Below are 25,848 nucleotides of genomic sequence, written 5' to 3'. Positions count from 1 at the left end.
GCAGGGGCTGTGAACTGGAGGTGTGTCTCCTTTAAGAGGCAACGGTTCAGTTCTAACCAACAGTCCAGGAACACAGGCCTCTGTCACAGGATCCTCTGATTTTTTTTTTCCCCAGGAGACACTAGAAGTCCATATTTTTATCCAAATCTCCGTTTTTAAATGTTTCCAAATACTTCAAAACGAAAACAAAACACCCAGCCTAGGGCGGCCAAAATCACCAGCTCAGAGGGCGGATCCCTGGCCCAGGGAGTCAAGGACAGATGCCTGGAGGCTCCCAGTCCAGCCCTGACCCGACACTGAGAAGCAAGGCCCCGAGGAGGAAAGGACGTGCGGAGGCCCAGCGAGCAGGCTGGGACCCGTCAGGACGACTGCTCCACATTATCCCGGTTCCTGCGAAGCAGGAGTGTGATGGTGGCGACACAGACACGGCACATGCAGCGTCGCGGGAGGGGCTGGGGTGGGCCGCGGCGCGGGTAGTGGTCAGCGAAGGCTGCTAGGAAGTGGCCAGACAAAAGGTGCCACCGGCAGGGAGGGACCCCAGAGAGGCAGCACAGCCCGGGCAAAGGCCTCGCGGAACACGGAGAGTTCAAGACAGGGTTGGGGAGGCTGGGCGTGCTGGTGTGGGGGCACTCCCTGCCCAGCGCTGCCCTGCAAAGGCCCGAGGTGGGAAAAGCTTGCCGAGATGGGAAAAGCTTGCTGTGTCCAAGAACAGAAAGAGCCCCGTGGACTCAGAGTGGGCAGGAAGGGGGGGGCGGGGGCGTGCAGGGCGAGGGTGGCACTCACACTTGCGCCGCTCCAGGCTCTTGCTCGGGCAGGCCAGGTGCTGGCCCGGGGGGTTCTGGGTCCTCTGCAGACAGGCCAGCATGGCTGAGCTGGGGCCGGCGCGCGCTCGGTGGCAGGGTCCCTGTGAGAAGGAGGGGAGGTGCGTCACACACTCACACACGCTGCTCCACGCCCGCAGCTCCCACCTCCCTCAGCTGGGAGTCCTGCCCGCAGCCTCCCTGCCCCGAACACCAGACCCTCACAGCAGACCCGCTCCTCCTCCTCACACAGACAGGGTGAGGCCCAGCAGGAAGGAAGGGGCCAGGTCTCCTGAGGGATGGACTCCCCCGCGAGGGGCCCCCGGCCCTGCTCAGAGTGCGGTCACCGCCTCCAGGGTCCTCACCTGGCTCCCCTCCTCCCTCCCTCCGCAGGCTGTCCTTCCAGCTCCCGGCCAACCACCTGTGGGCGGAGCTGTGCACACCCCCCTGCAGCTCACCAGGGGCAAAGACCCCATCTGCCATCTTTGGAACCGCGGGGCGGGGTGCCGGGAGCTGCCAGTGAGCACACGGGGTTCTAGCTGACCGAAGGTGGCCGGCCCGGTTTGGGGTGCTCTCACCGCACCCGCGGGAGATGTCCAGGACGGCGTCCCTGGGAGAGTGAGGGCGGCTCCAGCCCTGAATGCTGAGCCCGGTCTTAGTCTCAGACCAGACCCTGAGCCCAGGCGCCCGAGCAGCTCCCTACCCCAACGCAGAGGACAGGTCCCAGGGCAGCCCTGCAGAGGTCTCCACAGGACGCAGCTCACCCAGTCGGATGCCCAGCGTTCACATGGAAACACGCATCTTTTCTCCACAAAATCCACTTTCCTGAGAACCCAGAGTCGCTGAGGAGCGAGATGACACAGGCAGGGAGGCCACGGGGAAGGGTGGGGGTTCCCTGCCAGGCCCCTCCCTTCCTCTCTTCCCAGTGTGAGCTGAGCCCTGGGCACCCAGTGTCCCACCAGCCCTGGCACCCTGTCCCCACCAGCTCCTAATCCCCGCCCCCTACACACACACACACACACACACACACACACACACACACACACGACCTGAGTCTCAAGCAACCAAGCTGGGCCAACTCAATCCTCATGCTGGTTTTTAAACAGAAAAGAAAGAGAGAGTGTGTGTGGGGGGGTATTTAAGGGGAAGAAAAGGAAGTTACTTAATACTAAACAGGTGTCTGGAGCCCAAAATTCTGCCGCTTTCTTCTAATAATGAAGTATTCATGAGGAAAAGCCTCTTTCACTGCTTTCTTAAGATACTAATTTCACAACAAGCTCCTTGTTACCGCGCAATTATTCCAGCCCGCACTTCCCGGGACGCCGCAGCCCGTCTGTCCGGCCTCCCGGTAAATGAAAGACAATCACTAACCACCTTTCATTATGCTCTATTTTACTTTCAGCAAAGGTGCCCTGAAAGAAATGATTTACACTGAAAGGGACTTTTATTCAGTTTCAAAACCAATTTTCTCCTATTACTGTCTAAAAAAAAGGGGGGAGGGAGGGAGAGAGGGAGAGAGAGAGAGAGAGAGAGAGAGGAGGGGATGGGTGGGGGAGGGTAGGTGGCGCTCATCCTCTCCCCGCCTCGCCAGCTTTAACGCGGCGACGCAGTAAGAGCTGCAGCATCCACTTACCGCTTTGATTTCTGGTAATTGTAAAATATGCCATTACAATCAGGCAGGAATCATACAGTTTAAAAGGGAAAGGAGTGGGCTTCTCGCAGAGATGAAAGCCCTTCACTGCGGAACGAGGCAGCTCCTTGGGGACTGGGGCCGTGAGCGGCGGTGGGAGCAGGCCTCGAGGGAGCCCTGTAGGACACACCTGCACACGCGGGCACACTCGCCGGCTCAGACCCCGGGGACAGCCGGACACGCCTCCGCACGCACCTCCCTCATCGCACTCACTGCTTCCGTCTTCTTGCAGACGGGCACACACTGTCCCGCCCTCACCCACACCACGTGACAAGCCCTCATGCACACACACGCAGTCCACGGACACACAGTCGCGTGCACACCTGGGGGGTGAGAGGCCTGTGGCTACCCCGCACACAGCCCGGCCTCTCCCCACTCCAGCCAGTGCAGTGTCCACGTCTTGCCACCCTGATGCAGGGGCTGGGGGACAGACGGGAGGCCGGAGAAGGCCAGCTGGCTGCAGGCCCAAGCCTCGCCCTCCACAGAGAGGGAAACCCCAGCCAGAAAGCAGCAGCACCCTGCCCAGGCCCACCCACAAGCAGTGGCTGGGCGAGCCACCCTCTCACCCTGGGCTCCTCTGCTGCCGGCAGCCTGGGCAGGCCTGGGCCGGAGAAGAGGGCAGCCAGCGACTTGTGGGCCCAAGAAACCTGGCTGGAAGCCGGAGCCTCCCCAGCCCGTGCCCACTGTGTGGCCCAGGAAAGTGCTGCCCTCTCTTATAACAGAAGCCCAGCCCTTCCCGGCCCCACCTCACGGGTCCCAGGGGCCATGCATCCCAGCATGCTCTGCGGTGAGAGCCAGGCTGGGACCACAGTAGTCAGCAGCGAGGGCTCTGATGGCGGAAGCCCAGGCAGATCTGGGAGCCGAGAGGTCACCTGCCCCAACGTGTGGCCACAGAGGACTCCCCTGGAGGCCTCAGCTCGACTTTTCCAGAGCAGCTGCCTGGATTCACCCCTAACTTCTGGAGCCCCAGCAGGCAGTGCGCTGCAGCCCACACTCGGTGTTCACTCCGAGAGGAGAGATTCTCTGCACCCCAGTTCCCACCTCCCTGCGCATCCTCCCTGCCCTGTGGCTGGGCAGGGGCCCGCCATGCACGAGGGGCCCGCCGTGTCGTTTCCATCCACCCATCAGCTACATATAAGACGCAGATCCCTCCCCAGCCTCACCGCCTCTCTCTGGCCTCAGAATAGAGCCCGACCCTCACTGCCTGGCCCTCATGCCCCCACATGCTGCCTCTCATCCCTCCTAAACCTCCCTCCAGCCTGGCTGCCTCACACCTCCAGCCGCTGCCTGTGCAGGCCCCTCTGCCTCAGCACTGCCATAGATCCGCTGTAACTCCCATGCTGCCCCCCTTCCTCTGGGTGCCTCCCTCAGCCCCGATCGCACCGAGTTGTAACTGCCCATGTTCGTGTCTGTCTCTCTCCACTGGATTGAGTTTCTCAGGGGCAAGGACCAAGTCTTACTTGTTTCTGTCTTCCCAGGGCTTGGCCAAGAGTAACCTTTAATACACAGACGTTGAGTGAATGGTTGAACCAATGACTTGGTTACTGTCAGATGAAGCCCTGAGGCCCAGAGAAGCCAAGTGCCCTGCACAAGGTCACACAGCAAGCGGGGAACAGGACTGGGGCAGACGCTGAAAACACTCTGACCACCCCCCCTCGATCCCACCCTCCCCTCTCTGCTTAGCAGCATCCCACCTGCAGCCAGCCAGCCCGCGGAGCCCCACCCAGACGCATCACTGCCCGGCCGGAGGCCCTGCTGGGAGGGCTGCTCGTTCTGAAACCCTCTCTGCAAATCGGGCTGTTTATAAGCACAACGGCTTTTGTGACTTTAATAATAAAAACGGGGGCGGGGGAATGTCGAAAGCCTGTGATTAGAATGCTTCGCACCGTCCCTGACGCGGGGGCTGATAAGACTCCTTATCTCGGAGGCACCCCTAGGAAAAGGTCCCCGCCACCAGATAACGCCCCCAGTTGTCGATCTGCCCTTTCATAGCTGAGGATTTAGATAAAGGAAATGTGACAGGGGAGGGGAGAGAAGGGAAGGATTTTCCAGGTCCAAGGAGGAAGTGAGCCTGTGCTGCTCTCCTTGGCAGAACAATGCCTGGGAGAAGGGCATCGAAAGGCTGTCTTTATTTTTATTAAAAGAATGGGGAATTGGGGCCTTTGGCCCTGTCTGTCTTTTGTCATCTCCCCTGCCTGTCTGGCTGCAGGGGACTTTAGGGACCTCTCCCCCCACCCCTCCGCCAGTGGGAGGCGGCAACTCGAAATAGCAATACTCACCTGAGGACTGAGAACAGCAGGGAGCATGTCCCGAGCGCAGGGGCCACAGCCCTGTGCCTCCTCTGTCATGCCTCACATCCTCCCGGCAGCCTCTGCGGGGGCTATTTTCAGCCCATTTTACAGATTAGGAAATGGTCACCGAGGGGAAGTGATCTGCACAAGGCCCGCAGCTTCTGGGTGGCAGAGACGAGGTGTCCGTCCCCCAGAGCCTCACCCTGTGCAGCCCCCACATCCTAGTCGGCTGGGCAGGAAGGAGCAAAGGCCTGCTGCTCCCCAATGCCCACATCTACTCTGGTTCTGCTCTAGGAGGTGAGAATCAGAGAGGAAGGAGGTGAGAGGAGGAAGAGGCCCTTACCCATCAACATTCACCGAGAACAGCTTGTGGGGCTTGCACTGGGCAGAGCAACACTGAGATGAAGAAGCGTCGGCCCCGCCTCACCCATCCGTTCAGGCAGCAAACACTCCCTGAGCGTCTTTTGGGGGCCAGCCCTGTGCCACGCACACAAAGGGGTTCTAGATGCAACCCCTTGAGGGATGTCGAGTCTTGAGCGGGGATGAGACAGGAAGCGGGGAGAAGGAAAATCTACGGGTGTCCCGCCAAACGGGAACATCCAACCAGAACTGGCTTCCCACTCCCAATCCAGCCACTCAAAATGGACGTCCTGGCCTCTCCCTCGGCCTCCAGTATCTCCCTGAGGCGGCGGGTGGGCACTGGCCCGGGTGCATCCTACAGAGCAGCAGTCTGCTGGGCTGGCCCTGGAGCGGCAGCATGTGAGTCTATGGAAGGTCAAGGACTGTTCTTCCAGACCCCATCCGCCCCCCCAGGTGCTGTCCACTATGGACTCTGTGGCTCCACTCAAGGCCTAAGACTGGCTGTGGCCTGGAGGGGAAGGTCATGCCAGGCCCTTCCCAGCATCCTGTGAGACTAGACGTTGACAGAGGAAGGCTGACCCCCGAGGCCTCAGAGCGGCACCTGCCAGGCTGCGGCCAACACCGGGGTTCTGAAGGCTGAGTGACCTTGAGGACCACTCTCTCGGCACCTCTCTGAGCCTCCGTCTCCCTCACCGAATCTCTCTGAGGAGTGGGCCAGCGGATGGCAAGAGGGCCTTCCAGCTTGGATACGGGTGTGTTACAATTTGGTTTTCATACACAATCCAGCGCACTGGCTTCCATGCAAGACACAGGACTAGGTGCTCGGTCCATCGGCACAAAGGAGGTTCTAGATGCAGTCCGTCCTCGAGGGATTCAGAATCCTGAGTGGGGACGAGACAGGAGCCGGAGAAACCCAGCAGGTCGTGTAAAGCGCTGCATAGACTGTTAGGGCTCTGCGTTCCCCAAAAATATGCAAAGGAGATGCCTGTGATTCCCAGGGCTTCACAACCTTTAAAAAGATATATATTTTTTTATTGATCTCAGGGGGGAAGGGAGAGGGAGAGGGAGAGAGAGAGAAAAACATCAGTGATGAGAGAGAATCGTTGATCGGCTGCCTCCTGCACGCCCCCTACTGCGAATTGAGCCCGCAACCCGGGCATGTGCCCTGACCGGGAACCGAACTGTGACCCACGCGGGCTGGGCCTCACCACCTTCATGGAAAGGGGGCAGGAATGCTCCACAGTCCCCACCTCCAGCCCCTTGCTGTACCTGAAGCCTCACTCTCCTCCACCCTGACTGGGCACAGACCTGCCCACATGCAGGGAAGGGTCTGAGGTGGTGGCAGGAGGCCCAGGCCCAGGGCGGTGAATAAGCACTGGGCTGGGAGCCTGGGACAGCTGGGGTCAGATCCTGGCTATGTGGCCCTCAGTCCGTCCCCGCTACCCTGAGCCAGGCCAGCATGTACCTCAAAAGGCATCGAGGGGCAGGATCTGCCTGCCCTTGGCTGGAACAGAAAGGTGGAGGGACCCGTGCCCAGGAGGCCACAGGGAAACTCAGTGAACAGCCAGTCCCTCCCCCGAACAGGAAGATGTCTCTTCTTCTCCTGTCTCCATCCCTGTCTCTCACTCCACCTGCCTCCCTGTCCTTCTCCTCCTTTCTTGCTGTCGCCTTTCCCGCTCCTTTCCTGACCCCTGTGCTCCCTACCCCTACCCCCCACTCTGTCTCTCAGCAAGGCAGCCAGGGGAGAAGCCCTCCCCCATCCCTGTTCCAAGCCCAAGGCCTTCCAGGGGACCCTGTTAATAATTAAATGTTAATCTAAAAAGCAATTTGAGCTGCAGCTAGGCAGATCTGGTTAGAGATTACATTAGCATGGAGGAGGCGAGGGTAATTTTCTGTAACCCCTCTCCTGATCTCCCAAGCCCGGAATCTCCAAGTCACACTGGCTCTGCTGATTAAAGTGGCGCAGGGCTTGGCCGTGGATAAGGAGCCTGTGAAAAGTGATTATTTCCCACTGCCATTTGGGCCACAGCACCGGACGGGGATTTTCACTCTATTTTAAAGGCTGGGTGGAGTGGGGACAGTGCCCTCTTCAACTGGAGGCCACATCTGCTGCCAACATTACTGCAGCACCCACCCCCACAGCCGGAGGTCTCTCTCAAATGCAAATCTGGCCACAGAGCACTCCTGGCTCCCTCTGGTCCCCGGACAGAAGCGCCAGCCTCTGGCCCAGGGACACCCCTCCATTTGGTCCTCACTCACGGTTCCTAGCACCTCATGTGGCCCAGCCCTGGGCGAGGCACCGGAGCCAAGATGCTGGTCGTTCTGGGCTGCAGGGGAGACCAAAACTTGAACCAACAATCATGAGCTCTGGGTGGCAGGCAGCAGAGTCCGGAGGCGGCCTCCCTCAGGCCGCACCTCTCACCACCACCTGCCGGCCTTTGCCCTCACCATCCCTTCCGCTTGCAAGCCCTTTCCGTGTCCCTTCCCCTTGAAATTCTACTCTCCTTTCAAGTGAAGCCCAGGCCCCTCGAGGGCTTAATAAATGTCTGATGAATAATCGAATGAGTGGGGCTCCCCGCGAGGCTCTCCCTGATCCTCCTCCGTGCATAGTAGGCCCTTAGGAAACCAGCTCCTGAAGGGAAGGAAAGGCGAGAGGCTGGCCCAGGGCGGCAGAGCAAGGCGAGGCCCAGGAAGTGTCCACTGGAACACAGCTGCCATCTGGGGTGGCTGTTTGTTCAGGAGCTTCAGCACCACGGCCAGCTCCCGGCCAAGTGCCCAGGAGAAAGGGGCGGGGCCGAGCCTGGGAGCCTAGTGACGTCAGTCGCCATGGGAACTAGCCATGATGTAGCTGCCCTGGGCAGCACTCCAGCCTCTGGCGAGGACATGACAAATTAAGCAACTACTGTGTGCTGGGGCTTGTGCTAGAAGCCGAGGCAGTGACAGGCAGACGGGGAAGGAAGGGGTCACAGGGGCAATTACAAGGCAGGATAACAAGCCATAATGGGGCCCCTGCCTTTCCCAGGGGTGTCAAGATGAAAGCACAGTCCTCGTAAGGGCGCCAGTATTGTGTCCCGGGCGTTGGCGCCAGACGCCTGAACTTTATCTCTTCACTAAACCCCGGCTTTATCCCTTAATTCTGTGACCTCGGGCAAATCCCTCCATCTCTCTGAGCCTCAGTTTCCCCGTCTGATAAAGGAGTTAATTCCTTACCACGAATTAGTACAAATAAAGCCAGGTTCACAGTGGTAACTCCCTAAGTGGTAGCCATTGTTAAGGCTTATGATTCTCATCTACAGGTCGGTAGGAAGGAAACAGCCTAGAGAAGAAGGCAGGGGTGGGAGTCCAGAGCACAGGCAGCTGCACAGGCAAGTGTGCGGAGACTTTAAGATACTGTTGTGTGTGGAGAACTTGAAGCAGCTGCTGGAGAAGATACCTTCTTGGTGAGCAATTGACAACACCCCCTCTGAGCGAGGCCAGGCAGAGTCACCGGGACAGAGAACCAGCACAAGGACCCCCACCCTCAAGGTGAGGGGCAAACCACCCTCTGTGGACAAGTGCTGGCCCAGGCAGGGAGCGGCTGAGAAGGTCTCGGTGTACGGGCGGGTGGGGAGGGAAGGTGGAGGGTGGGGAGGAAGGCAGGAGGACAAGAAGGCCCCGAGGCTCTGAAATCCAGGAGCTGAGGGAGCAGGGGGCTGTTTTGGGGGGTGGGGGCCGGATTCGGTCTAGCCAGCCCTCCAGCAGGTCATGTCAGCGACTCTCCTACAAGAGACCCCTGTTCCAACCATGTGCCTCCCAGCTCCCATGGCCCCTGCACACATCCCCCCTGCGGCGGCCAGGCTGAACTTTTCCATGTGGGCTGACTGCCTTGTCCACTCGGAACTCCCGCACTGGCTTCCGTGGCATTTCCAGCAATGCCCTGCGTGGCCCTCCCCCACCCCTCCCCGCACTGTCCCTCCCCCGGCCACCCTGCTCAGTGGCCCACTAAGGGGCCGGTTTACCCGGGGTCTGTGGTCTTATCCCAGGGCCTTTGCATCTGCACTTTTGTTTCCACCTAAAAATTCTACAACAGTGCTCTCCAATGAAAATATAATACATTTTCTAGGGCCCACAAGAGAAATCATTTTTAATAATCTATTTTATTTAACCCAGTATACCCAAGATAGTATCACTTCAACATGTAATCAATAGTCAGAAAGTACTAACACGATATTTTTCTCTTTTTTTCATATCAAGTCTTTGAAGTCTGGAGTGGATTTTCCCCTTACAGGGCATCTCAGTCCAGACTGGGTAGCACTAACTCTCGGTGTCAGCTCCTCTCCTCGCTCACGCCTCAACGCAAACATCACCTCCTCCTAGAGGCCGTCCGCCATCTCCCTGGCCACTAGCCCATCACCGTGCAGTTCCTTCACGGTCATCACCGCTGTGAAATTATCTCATTGCTGAGTGACTCGGCCTCTATCTCTACTGCACATTCTCTCCTGTGTTTGAACACTGGGGCACACAGTAGGTGCTCAGGGTGGGCAGCTGGCAGAGGATGGGGATAGAGGTGGCAGCCCAGGGCCCTTGTCAACCTACCTCATTCCAAATTCTACTCTCGGTAATGAGACGCAGAGACCAGTGTGCCCGTGTGTGTGTGTGTGTGTGTGTGTGTGTGTGTGTACACACGTGCATGGGGGACGTACACACAGAGACGCATGCATACACGTCAGGACCCCCACCCCTCCCCCCATTTGTAAAAGCGGGCCCAGGAGAGGGGCCTCTTTTCAGAATCAGCCTGGCGCAGAAAAACGGCTGTGACAGCACAAAGCCGAGATTGAATCGGCGACGGGCCGATTGCCTGGTGACGGTTACAAATGATCTGATGTGGAAAAGACAGGATCAGATGTGTGCAGAACAAGGGCGGCTCCGAGCCCCCATGCCAGACAATGGCTCCTGGCAGGCAGGTGGCTCCCAGAAGCTCAGGCCAGAACATGCCAACGGAGCAGGGAGCAGGCCCTTCCTCGGGGTCAGGCCCGGGGCCAGGCCATGTCCATCAGCAACGCACACACGTGAGCCCTGCGTGACCGGGAGGGTCATTTATGCCAGGCGAAATCAGACACCCCCTGGATGCCCGACACCTGGGAAGAAGGTCCCCAGCATGAGACCAAGTGCTCAGCTCTGGGCAGCTGGGTGACGGTTTAATTTTTCTGCATCAGACTTGTCATTTCCAAAGACTGAAGACTGTTACTTCTGTCACGGGAGGAAAAAAGAACCTTCTCCCTCCTTCGTGGGCCCAGCCAGCCCCTAGCTTTTGCTCTCTGAGCCTCAGGAGGGCGGGCAGGAGGGAGCCATGCCCCCTGCCACTCACCGCTCCAGGACGGCCACTGGAACTGGCTCCTCCCCTCCCCCCAAGGGGTGGAGCGGGGGTTTGAACCTCTGAGTGTGCAATTCCCGGGCTCTCAGCCAACTCCTACTGAACGTCATCTTCCTGCGACCCTCTCCACAGCCCTGTTTGAGGAGGCTGAGTCCAGAGAGACTGTGTAGCTTGCCCAGGGGAACACAGCAGTGAGGCAGCCTCACAGACCCATCTCCAGCCCCTTTCTACTCCGAGGCCAAGCACACGGTATATGCTCAGTAGGTCCCCACTCCTTGATGGTCTCCTCTCCTCTCTGGTCATCTGCCTTGGGGTCTCTTCCCCTCATTTCACTGCACAGTTTACCAGCTCAACCCGACAAACCCCTCCACACATCTGGGACACCTGGACCCCAGAGAACCGAGTGAGTGTTGGTCAACACAGTGGTGAACGGGCAGAGGGACAGGGCTGGCAGTAAGTGGGCAAAAGCCTCCTCTGAGGCCCACTGTCACATGCCGGTGGGGCAGGGTCTGGGAGGCAAGGCGAGCCGCCCCACCCCCTCGTGTCCGGAAGCTTCTGAGGGGAGGAAGGCCCCCTGGGAGGTCTGGGCTGCTTCATCCAGCAGCTACTGCATCCTGCACACCACGTCTCAGCCCGGAGCTCACCTGAGAGGCGCGGGGCAGCAGAGGCTCCCAGAGGACAGGGTTTGCCCGAGGCCACGTGCTGGGGCTGGATGTGGAGGCAGGTCTGTGGGACTCAAGTCTGGGGCAGGCCATGCCGAGGGAAGGCTGGGATTCCAGGGAGCACCCCATGTCCTAAAGGACCGGCCGACCCTGGGGTGGGCACTGGGTCAACTCCCCCAGGCGCCAGCCTGGCCCTGGGGGATCCGCATGACCGTAGACCAAGAGGCTGATGCCAATGAAGTTAGCTCTGCCACCCCCACCAGCACGGCATCCTACCACTGGTCCTCACTCTCCAGGTCCTCGTGCACTGCCTGCCTCAGCCTCTGACCGCAGCATCCAGAAAGGGCTTGTCCAAGGCCATGGCTAAAGCACAAACCCAGAACTACTGTGTTCCAAACTGGCTCTGCCACTCAATAGCAGGACTCTCTTAAGTCACCGAGTCCCTTAGGGCCTGTTTCTCCATCTGAAAAATGGGGCTAGAAACCACACCTTCCGTCCGCAGCCATGGTGAGGACTAAGCCGGGTGGTGCACACACTGAGTGTAATCACTCGCTCAGGGGCAGTGGCTACTGTTGCCCTCTTAGCTCCTTAAAATCCACCATCCACTGTGCCAGCTATGTCCACCGTCAGCTTTCACCAGAGACGATAAAAACTTGAGATGGTAAACTGTGCCGTGAAATGAGGGGAACAGACCCCAAGGCTGATGGGTCAGAGATGACAGCAAGGGATTTAGAGAGGTGAAGGGATGTGTCAGTGGCCGCTCAGAGTAGGAGGAAGGGACTAGGGCAGGGGTCCTCAAACTTTTTAAACAGGGGGCCAGTTCACTGTCCCTCAGACCGTTGGAGGGCCGGACTATAGTTTAAAAAAAACCTATGAACAAATTCCTATGCACACAGCGGTGGCAAAAACACCGGCGGGCCGGATAAATGTTTCCGGCGGGCCGTAGTTCGAGGACCCCTGGACTAGGGGGTGTCTGCTACCCTGGCCTGAAGACCCTCGAGTTCCAAGGACTAAAACCGAACTCCTGGCACAGTTTAACCTACAACTCCCAGGGCCAAGCCCCAAAACAGCAGGTGAGAGTGGGGAGGAGGGACGGCTCCATCGCCAGACCTTGCCTGAGCCCCTGCTGTGGGCCAGGCTGTGGGACCAGAGAAGGCTCAGACACAACAGAGATGACCAGGCACACGCTGCCCAACACCCCGGCCCTGGGTCAGGAGGAGCTTTGGAGAAGCCCAGAGAAGGGAGGTCACTCCCAGGAGGAGCAGCCTTCCGGAAGAGGGAGACTCTGAGCCCCGTGGCTGCACGCTCTGGGGGCGAGACTAGCACCTGACACGGCGCTAAAGGCACCCAGCGGGCTCAGGGAATCTGGTGAGCAAGTCTTTTAGGGCCAACTGAGCAGTGTGTGGAGGGCTGAGGGCAGCCCCCTGGAGGGACCGCACCCCATGCGTAGCTACCAGATGTGGTACATTGCAGAGGTTCACCCCTGAATTCTCCCACCTCCCTGAGGTAGGGACTGTTATTATCCCAATCTTCCAGGAGGGGAAACTGAGGCACAGAGGAGCAGCCGCTTGCCCAAGGCCATCCAGGGAGGGACTGATATATCAGGCATTTGACACAAAGCCATTGGGCTCAGTGATCATGACCAGCCACCCACGGCCCTCCGGTGAGAGAGCAGGCAGGGCAGGGTGGAGGCGTGAGAGGAGAAGGGACCCGGCTGGAAACCCCAGCTCTTCCACACGCCAGCTGTGCAGCCTTGGGCAGGTCAATTAACCTCTCTGTGCTTCAGTTTCCCATCTGAAGAAAGGGATTCAGATCAACGAGGATGAATTTTGGCACATAATGAACCTTATGTGTTTCTTAAATTAAAAAAACCAAACAAAACCCTGAAAGCTGGTGGACTGAGACAAGGCCCGATCAGGTTTGGGGTAATCGAGTTGCTAGGCCTTGTGCACATTTTGGCCTAGGGCAGTGGGCACAACCTGGCATACCGAGCCCAGCCCTGCCAGGTGGGTGCCAGGCGTGGAGGGGGAGGTGGCAGCGGTGTCTTGAGCCTTCCGGGGCACGTGCCAGCATGTGCGTGCTCACGGCTGTGTGTGTTGCTGCAGCAGCTTCTATGCAAACATGTTAATTTGTTTTCATTTTGTGCGTTTTTTCCCTCACAGGATAATTGGGTGAGTTTGAAGTCTTGGCGAGGCTGCTGATTATAGCTATTTGGGTGGTGCCCTTGTGGGGCTCAAGCCCTGCCTCCTGCCTCTGGCGGTGAAGGCGGCGTCTGGGGGTGCCTTGAGGGGTGTGTGGAGCTGCCTCTGGGTTCTGGGGGTGCTTGCTGGCTGGGGATGGGGAAGGTGAGATGTCCTGGGACTCCCATCATACCCTCCACCCAGACAGCACCACATCCCTGAAGGGTGCGAACCCCACAAACACCTGCTCTGTGTGCCCTGTTTGCTGCAGTAACATTTAAATAAAAAAATTGTGAACTGGTTGCCAATACTGAAAAGAAAAAAACAAAAATTCCAACTAAAATTCTCACCGTCTGGTCTCTCTTGAAAACAGATTAAAACTGGCCTCTGTGGAACCACTGAGTCCACATCCCCACGAGCCAAGTGGCCGCCGCGGTGTCCACCGTGCCACCTGGTGGGCCCCGTGGGCACCTGTGGTTTCTGCCTTGGAGAGGGCGCAGCTGTGGGTTCGATGGGCAGAGCCTCTGGCCGAGGCTCCGCCCTCAGAGGCTGGGTGGCTCAGCCATTGTTGCCTCCCCGAGTCTCTGGTCCCACCCGTCCTCCTGCCTTGCCTCGGGAGGGTGAGGTGGCCGAGTTTTCAGGAGCACAGTCGGGGCTCTTCGCTCCCTTCTTAGAGCAGGAGCCAGGGTGGGAGCGTCCTGCCCCTCAGCTGCCCTGCACTGACCCCATTCCGGGACATGCAGCCTTGTCAATGGTCTGTTTGTATCTCATTCTCCCACTAGGTGGAGACTAGGTCCGGGGAGGCCAGGGCTGTATCTCTGTTTCGGACTTTATTGAAGGCCTACTATGTGCCATACTAAAGAGCTGGGAGAGAGATGAAAAGGATTGGGGCTCTGGTAGCAGTCAGCAGAGTACAAGACTCCAAGCCTTAACGAATCAGGGGGTACTTAGGGAAGAGGCCAGGCGGAGTTACCTGGAGAGAAGGTGTGTGCGCACGCAGGAAAGCAGGGGGAGGGGCGTTAGGGTGCTCCTGGTGAAAGGCCCAGAGGAGGGCACAGCCGGTGACGGTGAGCTGGTCCCAGGAGGCTGCAAAACGCCGTGGGAAGCCAAACAGCCTTGGGGGCATCCTGTGGTGGTTCTGGGCCTCCCACAGCGCGGGGATCACACAGGGACTTGGTCAGTGTCTGCAGTGGACAGCTGCCCAATGGGCCTGTGGGAGCCAGGAAAAGACTAAGGGCAGGGCTTCCAGGAAGCTGCCTTCCCTAGTTTGTGGCTCCATGGGACCCTGGGATCCTTGACCAGTCACTTAAGTTATCTGAGCCTCAGTCTGTGAACCTGTAAAATGGGGCCGAAGGAGGGACCCAAAGAGATAGCTCGCTGCCATGTGCTTATGCTCCTGAGTTACCCCACGTCCCTGTCACCGCCCACTGCTTCAGCTCGCCCGCTCACCTCTCCCAGGACATACTAGGGATGCGGGAAACCCAGGTCACGCTTGTGCAGGCTGGCTGCGCGTAGTAGGCACTGTGCTCAGCTTTACCTGGGCCCCACACCCCCCAAGCCTGGATTCTATTCCATTCCCATTTTCTCTGAGCCTCAGTGTCTTCATCTGTCACAGGTGACTACTGCCCTTTACCTGCAGAGTTAGTGGAGTATCTGGCCCAGTGGTGGCACATAGTATGCCCACAGCAAACGTGATAAATGGCTGCCAGTGGCTCCATAGGAGCCAGAGGCCCCAGGAAATGAGAGGAAGGCAAATAACGGCGGAAGGAGGCGGCAGGGGAGACGCTGACAGGCCCCTGTGGCGGGCTCAGACCTCCCCGGTCGCACAGGGTGGCAGCTGGCAGCAGCCCTTCCCCCACTGAGCACCACACAAAGGGGCCTCTATTCCTGGCTCTGAGCATTATCCCTGGCCGCTTGGCTGCACTGCCCTCTCCCCACCCTGGTGGCTGCCCCGCCTGGCCCGAGCCTGCACAAAGGCTGGTGTGTCCCTGCAGAGCCAGCCCGGCCTCAGAAGACCCGTCCACAGGGAGCCAGAGAGCTCAAAAGGGTCTTGGGAGGGTTCGTAGTGTGTGGCAAGGCCACATCCAGGCCACGATGGGGAGGGGGCTGGGAAGGCATGAGAAAGACTTCAGAGGAGATGAACTTGGACATGCGTCTGACTCCAGCTTCCCCCGTTTCTAGATGTGTAACCTTAGGTCAATTTGGACCTCAGTTTTCTCATCCGTGCAGTGGAGACAATAACAGGCCCACCTTTCTGGGATGCTGAGGGTTCAGTTAGGTGATGAGGGGCCTGGCATACAGTTAGCACCCAGCACTTTGGGGCCAGATCAGAGGCACCTGGGGGAGGGGAGGGGCGGGAGGATTTGGCTAGGCACGCTCTCAGCCCCTCCCTCCTTAGCCCTACCCTGAGACCTGGGGGACACAGCCCCTTGGGGAGGGAGGGGGAAGGGCACCCCTTGTAGAGCCCTCCACCCTCTACTCTCCATCCAGCAGAGTCCATGTATGTTGGTGCTGCCCCTCGGGCCAGGGCCTGAGCTGCCCACTGCCCCTGGCCTGTCTGCGGGCAGTGGGATGACAATAGCTACTGTTCATGAAACACCTACTGTGTGCTGCAACTTTTAGCTCCCTCATCTCCTTTCAACCCTATGGCTACCCCGCCTGGGAGGGAGGGCCTAGCAGGGTGGTAGAATGGTTATGGGCTCTGGAGTCCAGCAACTCAGGTCCAAATCCCAGCTCTACCGCTTCCAGCAGTGGGACTCCAGGTCTCACCCTCCTGTGGGTACTTGAAGAGTCTGTGCAACAGCCACATGAGAAAAGACTTGATGCCCAGCCGAGAGCCCGGCCCCAGCTGGTACTCACAGACGGGGAAACTGAGGCCCAGCTGGCAAGCGGCGCAGTGCCTGGCGTGCAGGAGGTGGCAATAAACCCGACGGCTCATTCTAGGAGGTGGACTAGGGACCGGAAGCCAGGTCTAAGGGACGCCGAGTCCCTCTTTTCTCCTTCAGGGTTTTGCAAACATTTTAGCAGATGGCTCGCTTCACAGACATCCTCAGCTCCGTGGGCCATGTGGCTGGGAGGTGGGGGTGGGGGTGGGGTGGGGTTGGGGGGGGAGGCAGGAGACTCAGCCCTGGAGGCTGACCCATCTCCCTGGCTGAGCCCCAGGAGAACTGCACCCTGCCACACAGTCCCCCTCTCTCCCTCATGGGCTCAGGGTGGCCAAGTGAACAGCGGAATACCGAGTAATTAAGTCAGCGCACCATCCGGGCGCCGCGAACACTGTGGAGCTTCCCTTTTATGTTTATAGCAATTGTATGAAAATGTGCAACATGAAGCCGCACCAGCTGACAAACGAGACGAAACAGACAGGATTCCAGGCCGGCTTTTCCGGGCCTGATTGGCATTAATTGTGAGCGTTTACAAAGCAGAGCTCGGCGCCTGACATTTGCTTCAAGCGAACGTTTCCTTCTAATAGTTTTAATGATTACAACGGGAGCTGGTGATCACTGGCAGGTGGGGACGGGCTGCCTGGGGCCTGGCCTGGGCTCCCGCCAGGGGCCTGGCCAGCCTGTGCTTGCCTGGGTCCCAGGGGTCCCCCTTTCACCTGCTACCTGTTGTGGGAGGGTTGTGCCAAGTACCAGGCCTTGGGGCCATGAACATGGGGCCCCCAGCATAGGGCCTGGCTGCTGGCACACACGGAGCTGCTGGCTTATGACGTTGATAGGGAAACCCACAGCACAGTGATCCCAGGCACAGCTCTGGGAGAGAGGGAGGGAGGGAGGGAGGAAGGGGAGAGCAGCGGACTCAGCTGGCCTGGGTCTGAGGCTGGAGGGCCTGTTTCCTTATCTTGTCATTGGGGTAGGAAGGACGCACAGACCTGGCTACTACCTCCCTCCTGTGTGACTGTGGCCCAATCCCTTCCCCACTGGGCTAACCTTCCTCACCCATAAGAAGGGCAGGGACTTGGTCAGCTGGAGTCGCAGGGATCAGGGTTCCAGTCCCAGCTCGGCCGCTTTCAAGCTGCATGACCTTGGGAGAGTCTCCTGATCTCCGAGAGCCTCAGTTTTCCTCATCAGGAGAATGGAGTTCATAACCCCCCAGGCTGCCCAGTGGATTCCAGACCTCAATAGAAAGGGTGTAAAAACCCTGCATTTCTGGCAAGCCAAGAGCCTATGTCTCATTCCCTCCCTGGAGTCCTCCAAATACCTCACTCATGCATACATGCATTCATTCATTCATTCATTCATTCAACATCAAGTGTCCTGACTAGGATGCTGGGAAGACATCAGTGAACAAAGCAAAGACCCTCTTGGGGAAGAAAATGAGACCTTCACATGCAGTATCCTATCACCTTATCCCCATTTTACAGAAGAAGAAACTGAGGCACAGAGAGGGAGAAACAACAGTCTGAAGTTGTTGGGATGAGGTGCCCGGAAATCGAACCCCGGCAGGCTGCCTCAGAGGTGAATCCTTCCAGAACGCTGACAACCAGCCCCTCAGACCTTGGGTGGAAGCCCTTTCTGAGGGCCTGAGGAGGGCTGACCCTTGGGTGAGGCTCATCTTGGGAGCCAGGCACCGTGGCAGGAGGGACCACTGGGAAGAGGGAGACCGTGAGCTTGGGCAGCCCCAGGGGGATTGACCAGCCTCCTCACGCCTCTTTGAAGCAGGTAGGGAAATCAAGGCAGTCACTGACTATCTCCTGGGGCCCACTTCCTGGGCTAGAAACGGTAGAGAAAGTGCCTCATCTGTGGGCCCCATGGCACACGCATTCTCAAATTTCCATCAACATTGTGTGATGTTGCTCTAGCCCAGTGGTCGGCAAACTCATTAGTCAACAGAGCCAAATATCAACAGTACAACGATTGAAATTTCTTTTGAGAGCCAAATTTTTTAAACTTAAACTATATAGGTAGGTACATTGTTATTAACTTAAGTAGGGTACTGCTAAGCTGGCCTTTGCTAAAAACGTCCTCAATCTGATTGAGGTACTTTCACTGAGGTCGACCCCTTCCAACTCTCCCATCCACACTTGTCTTGTATACTTGTGAGTGTGGATGGGAGAGTTGGAAGGGGTCGACCTCAGCGAACGTACCTCAAAACAATGTACCTCCCCCACGCTGCCTGCATATCCCGGGGCCCGCCTGCACCGCGTCTCCCGTCGCCCACCCGACCGACACCCCCCACTTCTTCTAACACCACTTCTTCAAAATAGACTCACCCAGGCCGAAAACCGACTTCTGTGCATGGGCCACGAAGTTTCAATCGCACTGTACGTTCACGCCCGCACGTGGTATTTTGTGGAAGAGCCACAATCAAGGGGCCAAAGAGCCGCATGTGGCTCATGAGCCACGGTTTGCCGACCACTGCTCTAGCCAGTTTGGTTCAGTGGATAGAACGTCGGCCTGTGGACTGAAAGGTCCTAGGTTCGATTCTGGTCAAGGGCACATGCCCAGGTTGCAGGCTTCTCCCTGGCCCAGTCCCTGGCCGGGGCGTGTATAGGAGGCAACCAATGGATGTGTTTCTCTCACATCGATGTTTCTCTCTTTCCCTCTCTCTCCCATTCTCTCTAAGAACAATGGAAAAATATCTTTGGGTGAGGATTAAAACAACAACAACACAACATCGTGTGGTGCCCACGCCGTGCCAAGTTCTGCTCTAGAGGCCACACGCACAGCATCGGCGAGGTGGCTGGGAAGGACAGCAAGCACGCAAACAGCTGCAGCTGTGCCAAGGCCCGAGCCGAGCGAGCCCCGTGGGTACAGGAACCGCTGGCAGTTGGCTGAGGCCATCGCCTCCCCTCAGCAGTCAGGCTCCATGGGGCTTCTCACCCCTGCCCCACCTGGGCCCCTGAGTTTGCCAGCCCACCCTACAGGGAGCCCCTGGGACAGGTCCCAGCTCTGTGCTTGGCTACAGCCAGAAAAACCTTGGCAACTATTTCCTTTGGAATCAGCTTTGGGGGGCGGGGCAGGGAAAAAAATTTTAATGCGGATTTTTTTCCCCTTTTGCATATGGTGGCACAGATGGGCCCATGATCCATAAAAACTGTTTGCAATTAAACTCCCACTTTGCATGGCTGGATCTGTCAGTCGTCTGAACCAGGAGCCGGGGCTCCGCACTGACAGGCAGGCGGGACGTGAGGCGGGGCGGGGCCAGGTGCCCCAGGATGGGCCGAGGCCCAGGAATCTGCTCTGGGCTTGGGGCCCGGCGGGTGGGGTGTCGTGCCAGCCATGCCAGCCACCTCTCTGGGCATCCCCTAGCCTCGCCAGGAGTCGGAGTGTGGCCAGGCAGCCGGGGTGGGGCTTGGCAGGGCTTCCCTGCCCAGCAGAGACTTGGCCAGTGCCGGGCGCCCTGGCTGGGGGGGGTAATGACAGTGGACAGAGTAGAGTTAATCACCACTCAGCCCCTGCCAGAGCCTGGGTCTGGGACCCGGATGCAGGAGGGTGGTCGGGCCGTGCGAGCCATAACGGGGGCTGGCAGACAGAGTGCAAGTGGCAGGTTCCAGGCAGAGGGGCCAGAACCGCTGGCCCCGGTGGCAGAGAGAGCCTAGGGTGTGCCAAGAAGAGCTGCCAAGGGCTGGCTCCTTCCTCTCCCCGGGGAGTGGCCCTTCTGCCTCCTTGCAGCAGGTAGGGAGCTGGAGGCAGTTGTCACAAGGGCCGGGGCTCCCCTTTGCCGAGCCAATGGGCTGTCTGCAGTTGGGAGCCTTCTCAGAGGGGCCTGCGCCCTTCCACTGGTCCTGGACTCCGAAGGTCAGCCTGCCACTCCGGATGCGTGCTTGTTTGGGTTCACAATATACATCATTTGCCTTTGGGAAATCCCGAGGTCGCTAATAATTGTTCCCCCATGAAGAGAAATCAGGCCCCGATCCTCCCTTCCCCCCGCCCTCCAAGCTGGGAAAGAAAGTCATAAAAATAGCTTGTTATCTCACCTATTGAGGCTCCGACTGGATGTTCCTGCTAATTGGGGATAACATCCTTGTCTTGTTCTCTCAGAAGCTAAATCAAGAAAGCGCCACTGCTACGAACTAATTATATCTCCGCTGCAGCCTGCAGCTTGTCTCCTCCTTTATTGAGTTAAAAAATGGTCATGAACCTTCATCTTTTATCCCCCAAAGCGCTGGGTCCAGGCTGCCTGCCAGGCGTGGCAGCAACGCGAGGGCACTTCTTAGAAAGTCTAGGAGGGTCTGGGGGGCAGGCAGCAGGGACGGGAGTGCTGGGAGGGAAGCCCCTGCCCCGGGCATCCTTCTCCAGCCCCAACCCCCAACCCGATGTTCAACTTTTCCTAGAAAGAGGGATGCTGGCCTCTCCTCGCAGCTGAGCCCACGGGAGGTCAGGAGCATTTCAGTGCAGCAAGCATTAATTTATTCACTCAACAAACATTTCCTGGATGCCCACCTACTGTGTGCCAGGCACGGTTCTAGGCTAAAGCTTCCAGCTGACCTTGCCCTGGGTTGATGGAGACATTGAATAAATACACTTAGACAGACTGGGTCGTTCACCTGCTCACAGAGCTGCCAGTTCCCTACTACAGAGGGGCCAAGTCCAAACACCAAGACCAGCCTGGCTGCCTCCCTCCCTTTCTCTCCACGTGCCGTCCACATCCAGCCACAACTAGTCCCTCCGCCTAAACACTCTTGCCTGCCTCTGAGCTGCTCCTCATGCTGTTCCCTCCACCTCGTAGGTCCCTCTATTTTCCCAGAAGGCCCAGCTCTGCCTGCCAGAAGCCAGCCAGACTTTAATGAAACCTTCTCCAGAGAGGCTGTCCTGTCTGCCATGCTCAGCCCTGCTCCAGGCTGTGGAGCTGGAGACCTGGGTGTGCATGCCAGCTCAGCCATCAGCAAGGGCATGACTACTCTTCTGGGCCACGCTGACCTCGGCGTCCTCATCTCTAAAATGGGGTGAGGGTTCTTCCTGGAGGGCTGACGGGTGCTGCAGGTGCTCTGCAGAATGATGAAGGAGAGGGTGGCCACGGTGGACCTGGCTCTCAGGAGGAGCTCAAGCAATGCTGTTATTATCATCTGGACGAACAGAAGCACCCGGAATCTGCCCAGAGCACGCACACCGAGCAGGAGCTGGCTGCATGCAGGGGACTCAGGGCTCTGGGAGATGAAGAAAGGTGACGACTCTCACCTCCACAGCTCTTGTGGCTGAAGGACCAACCGTATCCTCAGAGAAGACCCTCCAGTATCCCTCGCTCTGGTGCCCTGGCCCTCTAAGCCACAGGAGAAGGGCCAGGGGGAACCTGGGCTCTTCCAGGCCAGGCAGGCAAGCGGGCTTCCGCTCCTAGATGTGTGCTGCCTGCCCAGAGCTCTAGAAAGAACCCTGCTGATTGATTCATGCTGCCTTCCCAGAGCCCTGGACAGAAGCCAAGGTCAGGGGAAGGACTCAGCAGGGGAAGAGGGCAGCAATTGATTGGCGATGTCTGCCAAGGGCACAGCAGTGTAAAGCAAGCCAGGCCTGCCAGGCTTTGCCATCCTTGACATTTTAGAGGACGCAGCTGAGGCCTGGCTGGCGTGGGGGATGACCTGCTCAAGGTCGTGTAGCTTATAAAGGCAACAGCTGGCCCAGAACTGGATCCTCTCGGCCACTGCCCAAGGATTCTTGAGCAGCAGCCCACCCAGCCCAGTGCCCTCACAGGCAGAGGCTTGAGTGGATAAGAAAGGGGATTCTGCTGACCTGCCACATGGCCCCAAGCTGTCGCTTCACCTCACGGAGCCTCAGTTTCTTCATTTGTACGGCAGGCAGGAAAACACCCTTCCCCAAACCACGTAAGAATGAAACGAGAGAACAAAATGCCAAAGCCAGAGGCCAGCCTCGCACAAAGCAGATGTCACCAGTGTCCTGTGATTTCCGATAATAGGCACAGGTGTTTTAGACAGAAGCCCCAAAGCCTGCAACTGAAAATGCCTCCACCTCCAGGAAGCCCTCCCTGGCTCCCTCAGCGGGAAGTAATAATTCTCACCTCTGGTTTCCTAGCATACTCTGAGACTGGGGCCCCACAGGGCCGTATCTGCTGTCCCCCAGCTCCTGGCACAGTGCCTGCAGACTGTGAATTCCTGTATTGTGGTGACTAACTCACTGTACTGTGATGATGTGTTGGAGGCCTTACCAGCTTTCAAGGCAACTGGGCTTATTCATCTTTGCATCCCGGCACCTGGCAGGGAGCCTGGCACGAAGCACTGAATCTCTCTGAATGATCGGATGAATAAAGAGCAAAAATAGCAGTTCCTGTTTACTGCCCACTTGCTCTCCCCACTGCCAAGCCTCACAGCTGCCCTCCACAGCCGACCCTGGCTCATCTGACAGATAATGAGGCTGAGGTTACTCAGATGCTCGGGGGAGGGCCAAGCCCCAAAGTCAGGCCTGGAGACTGAATTCGGCCGGGAGGCCCTGCTACCTCTGCCTCCCCAGTGCCACGCTCAGACCTGGACCCTGTGGGGCAGCTGACCCTGCCTTGGCAGCAAATCTGTGGAGCAGACAGCTGGCGGCTGGACCGCCCTCCTCCTCCAAGGCAGGCCCCTTCCCCACAGACTCTGGGTCATTAAGTTTTGCATCATTAAGTCCCCATCCCCAGGCGCCTGTTCACAGCCAGCCTCGGCCTTCCCCCCTGACCTCGCAGGCCTTTGTCCCCCGTGCCCTCGGCACAATGGCCGGGGCTCCCAGGGCCCCAAGCAGCTGCTGTGGCTGGGATGCAGATTTGCTGTGGGGCCAGGAGGACTGGCTGGGGCCGGAGCCCTGCCCACCCAGCTCTGAAGGGCTCAGTCAAGCTCACCCGAGCGGTCCACACACTCAAACGCATTGCACCCACAAGCCTGTGAGAAAACGCATGACTCCCTTGAACAGACGAGGAAAGTGAGGCCCGGGAGGTAAAGTGACTGAAGACCTGAGCCGTGTTCCACCTCAGTCCCGCTCCAGCCCCTGCACACCCTCGTTTCCCTCCACCCTCTTGTAAGCTTCCCTGCTCTTCCCGATCATGCCCCTTGGTCTCAAACTCCCTCTGCCAGTGACATCCCCATTCACTCCATGCCGGGCAGATCACCCAGTCTTTGGGTCCAGAGCAAACACCCCCTGTCAGGAAGCCCTCCGTGACCAGCTGTACCCTCCCCTCCCTGCCCCCCCTCTCCTCCAGCCCTGCTCGGGCTCTGCCAGAAGTTGAGTTAGCTGCAGCCTCATCTTACTTTACATGGAGTCTGTTTCCTTAGCGCTTTGCCACCCAGAGCGTGGCCAGCAGGGTGCCCTAGCCCAGGCTGATGACAGGTGTTTACAGAATGGAACTATGAGGGGGTGCTGGAACCCCACTTCTGTCCACCAATAGACCTCATACTCCCCCACTCTCTGGCTGTGTGATCTTGGGCGATGACATAATTCCTCTGTGCCCGGCTTTCTCCCTGGGGCAGCACCAGCGTTTCTTGGGGCTACGATATGAACTCTGGGAGGTACCCGGCAGGTGACCTCTACCCGGGAATGAACACCACGATTAGTTCTGTCTACGCCCCACTCCGGCGCCGACACAGGAATGTGGGGGTCAGAAAGACTCGGCTTCCAGCCTTAGTGGGTGTGACTCTGGGCAGGGGGCTCATTTCCCAGCGCCTCTATTTCCCCATCTCTGAAATGGTACTAACGCCGCCAGCAGGAACGCAGCACCCCTCCCCACACAGTCTTTTGTTCGTGGCACGCAGGAGGCACTCAGATATTTCTAAACTAAGGAGCCAATGGTCCAGGTCGAAGAAACCCAGCCACCTTCCAGCTCCCCCTCCCCCACCCCTACCACCCAGCCTCCAGCAGCCCCCTCCCCACCCAGTGCGGACTAAAATAGTCATTAGGCAGATTTCAAAAGATGTCAGCAGCTTATAATTACAGTCGACATCCTTCTGAGATAAAAGTGATTACCTTGGATGCAAATCACTTAGCAACCAATCAGGGCGGTGGGCGGCGCCCGCGGAGGTGACCGCGCTGGCCCTCCTCCCGCAGCCCGCCCCGCACAGGCAGAGGCACAGGCAGAGGCAGGGAACGCGCACAATAGCTCTTGACACGCAAATGGGTTAACACAATAAAGGCGGCTCCGGCCGCCGCCGGGAGAGCGGCGATTCCTGGCCGGGAGGTGACAGAGCGGCCCTTTTGTGCGCGCCTCCTCCTCCTCACCCCGCCCCAGCCCGGAGGAATCGCCGCCGATTGAATTACGGTTCATGAATATGAGCTGCTCCGCTGGCTTCCTCCGGTTGGTGAGGGACTGGAAGGTGGAGGGGGCAGGAGGGAGGCTGGGAGGGACGCCCTGGCCAGGCCCCAGCAGCTCAGATGGGGAGCCACATATGTGGGGTGCCCCGGGGAGGTGGTGGGAGACCCAGCAGAGGCAACTGGAAGGGTGGGAGTCCCGGACCTGCCCTGCGGTCTTTGATGTTTGGCACCAAGTGGGACTGGGAAAGCCTTTCAAAGGCCCATTCTGAGGTTGAGGCTAACAGTGGCCACATGTGGAGAATGTGCATTTATGGAGTGCTTACTGTATGCCACCACCTGTGCTGAACCCTCACTTAATGGCTCAGAGGGACAGGGGATGGTAGGCTTACGTGGGATTAGGTAGTGATAAGGATTACGGAGGGCGGACAGTTAACCTTGAGAAAGAGGCTGCCCGAGCGCAGAGAAGGCCCTCCACACCTGACTGGAAGGAGGCGCAGGGATGTCTGACAAGGGAGCCCTCACTGGATCCTCTCCCCTGTTAAACCTCTCCATCCGGCTAAGCGTCCAGGACACAGACACCCAGGGCCACCCCTCAACCTCCGTCAGCACACCCCCGGAATACAGGCTGGCTACACGGCCACACCCACTGCCCAGAACACTTTTCCACTCCTCTGCCTGGCGGACCCCTATTTGTCCTTTCTGAGAGTCACACGGCTCCCCTCCCACAGGGCCCTTCCCCGCCCTCAGGCTGGGTCAGGAAGCCATAGCTACCAAAGATGCTCTTGCCCCATCTATAGCCTTGCCTTCCCACCAGCTGGGTGCCTCCAAGAGGGTCCCTGGGATGGCTGGGGGCAGCCTCACCCCCCACCCAGGGAAGCCCACAGGGCAGATGACCAGGAGCCGAGGGCCAGCTCTCTCATCCCTGCCCGGCAGGCAGGTTTCATGCCATACCTTCCTTCCTCCAGTGCTGGGAAAAGGTGCCAGGGGTGAGGGGAGCAGGCTGCCCACAAGGCCAGGGCAGAAGTAGCTACTCTGTTCAATCTGTCCTGTAGGTAATGGGAAGCAGGATCCCAACCTGGGCTTCCATGTGGCAAGACATCTGGGTGAGGCCAGACTTCCGCTGTGGCCAGTAACCCCTGAGTCTTGTAGGGACCCTGTCCAACAAGTGGGGGTGCCTCCCCTCCACCCATGGAAGAGGGTGAGAGGACCTGGGACTCTTAAGTCAGCACAATTGAGAGCTGAACCTCTGAGGTTGTCTGGCTGAGCACCTGTAGCTCATCACTTCCTCTCTCAGAGGCTCGGTTTCCTCATCTGTATAATGGGCCACAGCACATGAGTCACTGC

The 25,848-nt window shown here is 58.5% G+C and overlaps 1 protein-coding gene across 1 annotated transcript in view; it reads right to left on the bottom strand.

Annotated features, from left to right (window-relative positions):
* FAM222A (family with sequence similarity 222 member A) overlaps positions 1 to 25,848 on the bottom strand; it is a 49,167-nt gene that overhangs the window by 20,449 nt on the left and 2,870 nt on the right. The window contains exon 2 of the mRNA XM_070399290.1: positions 784 to 904. Coding sequence (XP_070255391.1) covers positions 784 to 865 — 82 coding nt within the window. The 5' untranslated portion in view covers positions 866 to 904. The remainder of the gene's footprint in view (positions 1 to 783; positions 905 to 25,848) is intronic.

The sequence above is a fragment of the Myotis yumanensis genome, unplaced genomic scaffold, assembly GCF_028538775.1.
Source record: "Myotis yumanensis isolate MYYU_CA2020_CCGP unplaced genomic scaffold, mMyoYum1.0.hap1 SCAF_19, whole genome shotgun sequence".
Classification (NCBI taxonomy): Eukaryota; Metazoa; Chordata; class Mammalia; order Chiroptera; family Vespertilionidae; genus Myotis; species Myotis yumanensis.
This window is presented reverse-complemented; position numbering and strand designations above follow the sequence as displayed.